General features: G+C 47.8%; 1 protein-coding gene across 1 annotated transcript; it reads right to left on the bottom strand.

The window, feature by feature from the left end:
- Nucleotides 1-327: 327 nt before the first annotated feature.
- LOC123134278 (brassinosteroid-responsive RING protein 1) lies at nt 328-1261 on the bottom strand. Its single transcript, XM_044553551.1, has one exon. The coding sequence runs from the start codon at nt 1130-1132 to the stop codon at nt 521-523; it is 612 nt and encodes a 203-aa protein (XP_044409486.1). The 5' UTR covers nt 1133-1261; the 3' UTR covers nt 328-520.
- Nucleotides 1262-11388: the final 10127 nt, after the last annotated feature.

The raw sequence follows: 11388 nt of genomic DNA, 5'->3' as shown, positions 1-11388 counted from the left end.
CGGCGCAGCTACCTGAGATAAAAATAATCAGTGGTGTCTGTCCGGCCAAGGCCGGGGCCGCCAGTGATCTATCACTGTCGAGACCTACGCTGCGCATTGACGGGCTACATATTGTATTCATGTCCTTTACCTGCCAGATAGGTCAAGCACGATCACGCGTCGGCGCGAGCGAATCGGGAAGGTCCGAAGAAGCATCTGCGCGAGTGAGACTTTCTTGGTCTCGCCGCATCTCATGTGCTGCAGCAGATCGTGGCTGCGCGCTAGAAAGGGGAAGGAATGGGAAGATCGGGAGACGACCCGAATGTGGCAAACACGATATTCAAATCATAGCTCGACAAGTTGCTTCGATCTGCAAAAAAAGATCCACAGCTCCACAGGCTTGGAAGATGGAATCGGCCTACATAGCTCCTAGGAGTACTCTACTCTTTGTTTAGAATGATTGATCTCCGGCGGTCTTCTCCGTTTCTCCGTGGCGCCTATGTACAAGTCAGCGCGCTGGCTTCAGAGCTCACCAGCCTCCTCACTGGAAGCCGCCCAGGCCGTTGAGCAGCAGCTCGTGCGGGCGCAGCAGGGTGGGGGTGGCCGCCAGCGGCAGCGGGGACGGGTAGGACATGTCGTAGTCGGAGGCGTCCGGGAGGTCGGCCGAGAGCGCGTCGCCGGGCATGAGCGGGGCGCGGCAGAGCGGGCAGGTGCGCTGCTGGTGCCCCATCCAGCGGTCGATGCAGCCGCGGTGGAAGACGTGGCGGCAGTTGGACAGCCGCCGCACCTCGTCGCCGCCGCCGATGCCGCAGAGGCAGACGGCGCAGTCGCCGTCCCCGCACACGGACGGGGAGGACGCCACCAGCTCGTCGAACCGCAGCACGGGGAGCGCCTCCTCGACGGCGGCCATCGGCGGCAGCGCGCGGAAGTCGGGCCGCCGGTGCTGCAGCGAGGGCGAGGGCGCTGCCCCGTGGTGCGCGTGCCACTGCGCCTCCTCCGCCGTGGGCGCGCTGCCGCCGAGGTCGATGAGGTCGCCCAGGCCCACGGCGTGGAAGGCCCAGAGGAGGAAGCGGTGGAGGTGGCCGAGGAGGAGGAGCGCCTGCAGGAGCAGCCGGGGGAGCAGCAGCTCCGAGTATCCCACGGGGAAGCCCATGGCGTCGATCTTGGCTGGCTTGGAGGTGGTCCGTCCGTCCAGGCGTGCGAGGCGTGCGCGTGGGTCGCGGGGCAGGGCAGAGCGGAGGCACGGGAGTCGGGAGAGGCCGGGTGACACACAGTGGTAGTGGGGCTCTTATATAAAGGCTGGTCAGCCAGTCAGGGGAGGAGGGAGACGAGTGGGGAGGGGAATAACGCGGAAAGCTCGACGAGTGTGGGTGTTGCCTCGGGCGGCGGTAGTTAGTTGGGACGTGGGTCTGCGTGTTGGCCCGCCTGAGGCTTGGACGGCGGACTGATGCTCCATCGGCTGGCCCGGTGAGAACCGAGTAGGTCCACACTGTGGCGTGCTCTACGTAGCTTTGCTTTCGTGCTGGCCCGTCCACCCGGCCTCTTTCGCAGTGGGACCAGGGCCGGCCCATAGACATACGGGGCCCCTGGGCAGGACACCAATAAGGGGCCCTTGTGTTTACTCAAAAGCTCAAAATATTTATATTTCAAAAGCAAAGTAATATCCAGTACATAGCATAGTCTGATGATCTTAATTTGCACACTAAAACTGACAATATAATTTATTATTTGATCAAGTGAACTACATCATGATAGCAATGAAATGATGTAGTTCGACAAAAGCTTGGTTTCCCCAAAAGCTTGCATTCCTAAATTTAATTGGAGACTTCATTTTGTTCTGCAAAACAAAAGTTCCTATCAAAACTGGTCGCTACTTATATCTTTTGTGTTACCATCAGATAAAAAGTTAGGCATGAACTTACATTTGTTTCTGGATCCTCCCCAATTGGCCATGTTCTTCACTCCAAAGTTCTTCACCAGGATAATAACTCAATTCTTCCAACATTCCTGCTCAAGGCATAGTAAAGGAAACTGAGCATTTCACGTCTACACTAGAACTTGGAAATTCGTCTAACACTTCTAGAAGCAAAGTCATCGATTATTGCATCAACATTTATTTCATCCAACTTATCTTTCTCAATACATAAAGTAGCAAGACCATTTAATCATTCTTGTGACATTGTTGACCTCAAATAGTTCTTTAACAATTTCAACTTCGAAAAGCTACGCGCTGCTGATGCTACAGTCATTGGTATAGTGAACAAAATTCGATAAGCAATTAAAACATTTGGAAAACAGTCAATATCTCTAACAAACTCAAAAATCTCCATAGCATGCAATGGCAAATCTGATTCTGGTAAAGTCATTTGCAGCAGTCTTAATTTAGAAAAAAGATCATCTAACTCAACATCGCATGAACCATTTCGTGAAAATGTTTCTACAAACTTAGCACAACATTTGCGTAATTCAACATCATCCAATAACTTCATGTCTTTCGAGCTAAGTAAGAAGCTAAATATATTTTTGAACACTTTGAGTTCTTTGAACCTAGTTGTCAAAGAGACCTTTGCAATATCAACCACAACTAAGAAATAATTGACTTCGAACGCCTTCTCGGCTTGTAGAACTTCTTCTTCGTTATCAGGTTCATCAAATTGTTTCTTCCTAGTAACATTACGTTTTATTGGAAATGATGGTTCTATGCCCATGTCAATTGCAAGACCTTTGGCGATAGTCAAACAAGATGCAAATCCTTCATCTCTGTACTTATCAAAAAAGTGCATTACGCCTTCAATTTGCTGCAAGGTAGAGTCGACACACATAGATGCAGACTGCAACTTCTTGCTCACCAAGTTTACAGCAAATAATATATCATGTCAAATAACCATGCCAAGTAAAAACTCAAAACTACCAAGTGCATCAAATAAAAACTTTGCGTCGCTCCTTGACTTGGCATCATCACAAATTTTACATAACTCGGACAAAGCTAGCCTTAATTGTGGAGCTTGATATCTAATAGCTTTTACACTTTTGATTCGACTCTCCCACCGAGTATTAGACAAACCTTTCACGGTTAAACTAGGAATATGGTCAAGTAAAACTTTCCATCTTTTTGTGGAACTTGAAAATAAAACATAAATTCGTTGCACAATTCCAAAGAAGGATATAGCTTTACTGCAAGAACTTGCCATCATTTCTTACGGGACCCTTCTCAACTAAAATGTCCCTAGCCTTATCATCCAGATTATCCCAGTTTCGTGGATAAAAAATGTCAACAGTGAATGGTTGTTGTTTATCGACATGCGGTGAATGAGTTACATGTTCGTGCTCACTGGAATTGTTATTACCCTCATTCATATCATCATCAGTAGAATTTGTATTATCAGTTGGTTGTTCTTCAACACTTACTATGGCCAATTCCAGGGGATCCGTAGAAGAACTAACAGGTCTGAAAAAATTGTTAAGTGATCCTTTCAGGGATTTTACCTCTTTGTCTTTTTCCTTTTTTCTCTTCCTTTTGGCACTACCAGATAAATGCTTTCTAGAGGACATCTCAGTAAACAAGAACAAGCAGCATAAAATGATTAAAACAAGGAACAAAAGCACCTGAATGTGGTTGTAGGTGGCCAAATCAGTAGATCTGGAGGTTGAAGTCAGCACGAACAAGAACACAACACCAGGAACTGAATTGTTTCCCCCCTTCTCCACTTCAGCAGTTCTCCTGGCTCCCGAGCGTTGAAACTTAGATCCACAGAAGTCTGAAGAGCAGAAGATAAGAAGAAGAGATGTCAGATATGGAGTCGTCACCTCGTCGGAGGGCACGCCTATATAATTGATAGGGGGAACGGGGTCATGGGGAGGAGGAAAAGAAGGACACGTACTGTCTCCTCTCCAACGTCTAGCTGATGGGGAACGAGCAGAACCTTGAAGAAGGAAGGAGAGACGATTGGGGAGCCGATTTGCGCCTTTAATCTCCATTAATGGCCGGCGGTGATCTTGGAATCGGAGACGACACGCGAACGGCGGCGCTGTTTTGGGGAAGAGGAGTCGAGGAGCACGGGAAAGGGCACGGGATCGACGCTGAGAGCCCTCTTTACTGTCGCTATTTTTCTGGGCTTCTTACCTATAGAGGAAATAATACCTGGGACGGGGCCCCTGCCTTCCGGGGGCCCAGGGCGGGCGCCCCGTTTGCCCGGCCTATGGGCCGGCCCTGAGTGGGACATCACGTGGTAGTATCCTGCATCCGTGTGTAAGTCATCTAGTCAAACTAATAAACTGGTACGATGCTAATATTAAGCAGTACACCCTCCGTCTAGGTGTGTAAGTCATCTTACGAAAACCAAATAATCCCAAAACACTTAGGCGCGGTGCATTAAATTCTACCTCGTTTTTTGTTTCTTGACATATCAACCAATAAAAGATGTGGGGTGTGCATGCTTTTAATGACTTGAGACTACTAAACACGACATGCAGTGGTTAGTTCATTGCATGCAATGCTATTAATTAGCAAATGAACATTAAGTTCTCTCGTTTTTTCCTCCTCCTTGGTCACGGTGCACAACCTAAGATGACTTACTCACCTAGACGGAGGGAGTATATTAATTTCACATTCATATTAGATACTCCCTCCGTCTAGGTGTATAAGTCATCTTACGAAAACCAAATAATCCCAAAACGCTTAGGCGCGGTACATTAACTTCTATCTCGTTTTTTGTTTTTTAACATATCAACCAATGAGAGATGAGGGGTGTGCATGTTTTTAATGACTTGAGGCTACCTAACACGACATGCAGTGGTTAGTTCATTGCATGCAATGCTATTAATTAGCAAATAAACATTAAAGTCTCTCGTTTTTCCCTCCTCCTTGGTCACGGTGCACAACCTAAGATGACTTACTCACCTAGACGGAGGGAGTAGGATATTATTTAAGTGTTGTGTAGAAGTCAATATTTGAGGACATTAACTGCATGCAAATTGTGTTGAGCGCTCATCATCCGAGCAACCCGAGACGCCGGATTGACCTGATTTGATGGTCGAGATTTGTTTGATCTGCCCATTTGAATCTTATATTGGTTTATAGATATAGATGGATAGCATGACATATCAATAAAAGAGGAAAGAGAGGATACTATTATCCTATCATGATATTGCACCATAATAAATGAGACATTAGTATCAGTTTAGAGAAATAATAAACGGAAAGACTAACGCCCACACGTGTGGCAGTTTTGCAACTCGCCCACACGCGTGGATGACCGTTCAGTCGAGTTGGCACGAATCTTGACACATTGAGGCAAAATTCGCGTGCTACGTAGGACGGGTCTGGTGTGTGAGCGTTGGAGAGTTCGCCCACACGCCCGCAGCACGCGGTTTGGCAGCTGTGTTGTGTGGGCGAACTAGTTTCTGCCCACATAGCCAACACCTAGTCCACGCGGGTGTGGGCGAACTGATTTCGCCCACACGACACCCGTACGTTATTGGATGGCAAATGTGGTACGCGTACGTGGCAACTAGGTAAGCACACATGGCAACTATGATTCGTTGCAAGACGGCAACTGCAGTTGCGCGTACGTGGCGACCAGATGAACACACATGGCAACTATGATTAACCATACATGGCAACTATGGTTGGACTACATGTGGCAACTAGGTAAACACACATGGCAACTACTGTTTGACCATATGTGGCAAGTACTTAATCACACACGACAACTATGGTTTGATTACACACGTCAACTACCATAAATTAGACATGGCAACTATAGTTGACCAAAACTGCCATGCTTTTACAACTACATTTGCCAACCCCGGATAACTACATCTGCCATCTCGGATGGCAACTAAATCGTCATCCCGCGGGAGTACCTAACATAGCTGCACCAGGATGTGTGGGCATTTTTTCTTCGTGCCACACGCGCGGGATGGAGATGAACAGTACTTTGTTGGGCGCGTGGCATGAAGTAGCCACGCCCACACGTGTGAACAATTCTAATGTTCGTCCACACACAACCCATGTGGGCTGCCTCCTGCTCATGCCACACATGGTGTGTGGGCAGATGGCTAGTACGCCAGTTAGCCGCGTTGTAAGGGCATATTTATTCCCAATATGTTTTGGTGATTGATGACAATGCTTGTGCGGACTAATCATGTGTGTTTAGTTCTTTCAGAGATTCATCCATTGGCACGAGATGATTTCCTCCCTTCGGTGTTGTAAGTCAAGACGGTGTAGCTCCTTCGTTTCGTTGTTGGTGGACTAGTTTCGTAGGAGTCACCGCACTATCAAGAGGGGATCCGTTTAGGTAAGACTTGGGTGGAATCACACGTACACATCCTTATCACACCCGTCGTCTTTCCTTCCGCATCTCTGGAGCTGCTGTTTTCCCCTTACTATGCTCTGCTCTGCCCTAGCGGTAGTACCGCGTCCACAGCGGTAGTACCGCCGAAACTCCACAGCGGTAGTACCGCTCTCAGAGCGGTAGTACCACTTGGGTTTTCTAGCCGTAGTACCGCTGTGCGTCTTGGCTACTTCCGCCTCGATTCTTGAACGAATTTCTCGTGTCGGGTTTTGCGGCACTAAGGGACGTAGTAGGGGCGGTAGTACCGCTCTAAGCGGTAGTACCGCCCTTCCCTAGCGGTAGTACCGCCCTAGTGTCTGGGCCCTGGGCAGCGCGGCAGTACCGCTGGGTCGTAGCGGTAGTACTGCTCGGAGCGGTAGTACCGCTCTTCCCTGGCGGTAGTACTGCCCTGGGGTCAGGGCCCCAGGCGGAGCGGCAGTACCGCTGGGTCGAGCGGTAGTACCACCTGGAGCGGTAGTACCGCTCTGTGCGGGGCTGGTGAGTGGGATAACGGTTGGATTGTTCTTCCCACTATATAAAGGGGTCTTCTTCCCCAAAGTTGACTCACCTCTTTCCCCCAAAGCTCCATTGTTGCTCCAAGCTCCATTTTCGCCCGATCTCTCTCCCTAGCCAATCAAACTTGTTGATTTGCTCGGGATTGGTTGAGAAGGCCCAGATCTACACTTCCACCAAGAGAAATTTGATTCCCCCCACTTATCCCTAGCGGATCTTGTTACTCTTGGGTGTTGAGCACCCTAGACGGTTGAGGTCACCTCGAAGCCATACTCCATTGTGGTGAAGCTTCGTGGTGTTGTTGGGAGCCTCCAAGTGTTGTGGAGATTGCCCCGATCTTGTTTGTAAAGGTCCGGTTGCCGCCTTCAAGGGCTCCAATAGTGGAATCACGGCATCTCGCATTGTGTGAGGGCGTGAGGAGATTACGGTGGCCCTAGTGGCTTCTTGGGGAGCATTGTGCCTCCACACCGCTCTAACGGAGACGTACTTCCCTTTAAAAGGAAGGAACTTCGGTAACACATCCTCGTCTCCACCGGCTCCACTCTTTGTTATCTTGTCCCTTTACTTTTGCAAGCTTACTTGAGTTATATCCATTGCTTGCTTGTGTGCTTATTGTCTTTGCATCATATAGGTTGTCCACGTAGTTGCACATCTAGACAACCTATTTCATTGCAAGTTTTAATTTGTTAAAGAAAAGTCTAAAAATTGTTAGTTGCCTATTCACCCCCCCTCTAGTCAACCATATTGATCCTTTCAATTGGTATCAGAGCCTCGTCTCTTTATTAAGGACTTTGCCATTCGAAGAGTATGGTTGACGTCAACGATGGTGCGGAGGAACACTCCGGTGTGAATCCCATCTCGTCTTCGGCCGAAGGGGGAACCTCGGTCTCACGCGAGGAATTCAATGTGGCTTTAGACACATTGAAAACCTCCATGACGACCGAGGTTAGAAGCATGTTTACTGAATTTCTAGAGGGACTTAAACTATCTACCTCACCAATGAAAGTGGGTGATCCCACTAACAAGGTGACGGATGCTAACTCTGATAAGGGGGAAGCTAACAATGAAAAGAGTCCATCTACTAGTGGTAGAAATGGCACCGGCATCTTTGCCCATGTGGAACCCCCGGTGTATAGAGGACCGATCCCCTCTACTCATTTGTATCATGTCGGTCCTCCTCCTAAATATGTGAAAAATGAAGATTATGATTCTTGGGTTTATCGCTTCAAGCATCATTTAAAACATGTGAATACTAACCTTTGGAGAATTATTGAAGAAGGTTTCTATCCTCATGATCCAAGCAACTTCACCCCTCGAGAAGAAGTGGACAATCAATTCAATGAGAGTGCTCTCTTCATCATCCAAGATGCTATCCTTCCCGGAGATCTCCCTCATCTTCGACCTCATGTCATGGCTAAAGAAGCATGGAAGTGTGTCGAGCGTATGTATAGAGGAAGTGCTAGCATTCAACGCTCCAACTATGAAGTGGTGCAAGATGAAGCCGATGAGTTTGCAATGAAAGAGGATGAAGAACCTCGTGAGCTCTTTCGAAGAGTGACCAAACTTGCGGTCGCACTCCGAGATCATGGGAGTAAGGACACGGATGACAACTGGATCAAGCGTAAGTTCCTCAAGGCTATGACGCCCTACAACAAGGCCATGTCCTCCGTCATCTGCCAAAGACCGGACTTCCACTCCATGACCTCTGGTGAAGTGTTGGATGAGTTTGTTGCAATGAACATCTTGGATAAGACCGCCGATAATGCGGTGCTCCGTTCCCAAAGGGCAAAGAAGCCCAATCTTTCCTTGAAGGCCAAGGTTAGTGTGGAAGAAGAAGAAGAAGAGGAAGATGAGGAGAGCAACCCCGAGGACACGAAGTATGATTATCATGAGCACATGGCTCTTGCCTCAAGACAGTTTTGGAGTAAGAAGACTACAAGACCCAACTTCAACAAGAACAACTCAAGTGGCCTCAAGGGGAAGCAACGAGTTAGAACTTGTTTCAACTGTGGCAATGTCAGCCATTTCGTTGCGGATTGTTCATACGAGAAGCGGGAAGACAATGGTGGCAAGTTCATTCGAAAAGACAAAGCCAAGTCCTTCCCCAACAAGAACAACTTCACCAAGAAGACTCCTTCTCGCGGGTTGGTGGTTCAAGAAGAATACCGGGAGGATGACGATGATGATGAAGATGGTGAAACAATGGCCATGGCATCCGTTGCCATTGTCTCAACTCCTCGGGTGTCTCTCTTCGATGCACCTAACGAGAACATCACCGCCAAGTGCCTCATGGCTAAGGCCACCAACAAGGTAACCCCCAACATCAAAACCACCATTATTCCCAACCCTCCTTTAACGGATGACTTTGATAATGGTAAGGGGTCTAATGAGGAGATCAATGAATTTGAGTCGTTCATGAGTAAGCTCAAGGGCAAATCCAAGAAGCATTTCATTGCTCTCTTGGAACAACTTGGTGAAGCCAATGACATGATCGAGGCTCATGAAGAAACCATCACTAAGATGGAAAGTCATAGTCGTGACTATGCCGATGAGATATCGAATCTCTCTAATGCTCTTGAGGAAGAGCGTGAGCATCGTTTGGCTCTTGAGGAGTCACACAACGATGGTCATGCTAAACTAAAGAAAGATCTTGATCATGCTCTTGTTGTGTCTCGTGTTCTAGCCTCCGAGAAGGCTAAACTTGGGGTTGATCATGTTAGACTCACGGAGGAGTTTGATGTACTTGACAAGGCCCACAAGGTCTTGAAGAGTGCTCATGCCACCCTCAAGGAGTCTCATGCTCAACTCCAAGTTAAGCTAACTAAGGAAAAGGCCACATTTCCTCACATGGTCTTAATTGATAATGCAAATGCTACTAACCCATGTTGTGAGCATGTGCATCTCGTGGAGGAAAATACCAAGTTGAAGGAACAACTCGAGAAAGGTCTTGTGTCATGCATACAAGGCGAGAAGAACCTAAATGACCTTTTGAGCAATCAAAAGGAAGTTGTGGGCAAGGAGGGAGTTGGGTTCGCACCCAAGTCCAAGAACAAGAAGAAGAACAAGGAGAAGAAGAGCAAGACCAATCGACCTCCTCTGCTCACCCAAACCTTTGTGAAGGAGGGGGAAGTTGCTCCTAAGGAGAAGAAGAACAATGGGAAGAGTGGTGAAGCCAAAGAGCGCAACACCATCTCTCCCAACAAAGCCGGCGACTTTAACCCCTCTTATGTGTTGTGCCATGCTAGTGATGGACATGTTTATGCTAAATTTGTTGGTTCTCCTTATGAGTACATTGAATGGTCTATTTGGGTTCCTAAGACCCTTGTTACTAACATCAAAGGACCCATTGCTCAATGGGTACCTAAAACCAAGCATTGATCTCTTGTAGGTGTTTGCTTCCGGTGGGGGATCATGGTTGCTCGATAGTGGAGCAACAAATCATATGACCGGGAGCAAGGACTTGGTGGTGGACGTGCACAATATCCCATCTATGCCCACCAATGTCGAATGGGGTGATGCCTCACATTCTAAGGTATTGGGTCTTGGCAAGGTTGTCATTTCTCATGATCTAACGATCGAGAAAGTCATGCTTGTTGAGTCCCTTGCGTTCAATTTACTTTCCGTTCGTCAACTCGCACTCATGCGTTTTGCCACCTTCTTTGATATTGATACCGTGGCCCTCTTGTGGAGCAAGACTCTTAAAGTAGCCTTTGTTGGGCATGTCGAGAACGGTCTCTATGTGGTTAACTTCTCGGAGCAACCCACTAAGACCGCGACATGCCTAATGGCTAAAGTTGATGTGGGTTGGCTTTGGCATCGCCGTTTAGCCCATGTCAATATGAGATCTTTTCAAAGTCTTCTCAAGGGGGACCATGTCCATGGACTAACGAATGTTAGTTTTGCCAAAGATCGTGTTTGCAGTGCTTGTATCGAAGGAAAGCTTCATGAGACGGCTCACCCTCCCACGACTATCATCTACTCGAAGAGACCCTTGGAGCTCCTCCACATGGACCTCTTTGGGCCCCCATCCTTTGATAGTCTTGGGGGTAGAAAGTATTGCTTGGTGATAGTGGATGATTATTCAAGATACACGTGGGTATACTTCTTCAAGAGGAAGAGTGAGACTCAACAAACCGTCATCGACTTTACAAATGAAGCTCAATGTCAACACAATGCAAAGAACTTGACAATAAGAAGTGACAACGGCACTGAGTTCAAGAACTACACCCTGGATGAGTTTCTTAGTGATGAAGGGATCAAGCATGAATATTCTGCACCATATACCCCTCAACAAAATGGTGTTGCAGAGAGGAAGAACCGGACATTGATGGATGCGGCAAGGACCATGATGGCGGAGTTCAAGTCTCCATACAACTTCTAGGCCGAAGCCATCAACACAGCTTGTCATGCATCCAATCGGCTCTATCTCCGCAAAGGCTTGAACAAGACTCCGTATGAGATACTCACCGGGAACAAGCCCAATCTCAAGTACTTCTGGGTGTTCAGGTGTAAGTGTTTCATTCTCAAGAAAGGTGTTCGTTTGTCTAAATTTGAAGCTAGA

The sequence above is a fragment of the Triticum aestivum genome, chromosome 6B (assembly GCF_018294505.1).
Source record: "Triticum aestivum cultivar Chinese Spring chromosome 6B, IWGSC CS RefSeq v2.1, whole genome shotgun sequence".
Taxonomy (NCBI): Eukaryota; Viridiplantae; Streptophyta; class Magnoliopsida; order Poales; family Poaceae; genus Triticum; species Triticum aestivum.
The sequence above is the reverse complement of the archived record's forward strand: the minus strand, read 5'-3'. Positions and strand labels throughout refer to the sequence as shown.

What these genes read in the sequence shown, in the direction of transcription:
- LOC123134278 (XM_044553551.1), bottom strand. Translation starts at nt 1,132, where the DNA reads ATGGGCTTCCCCGTGGGATACTCGGAGCTGCTGCTCCCCCGGCTGCTC.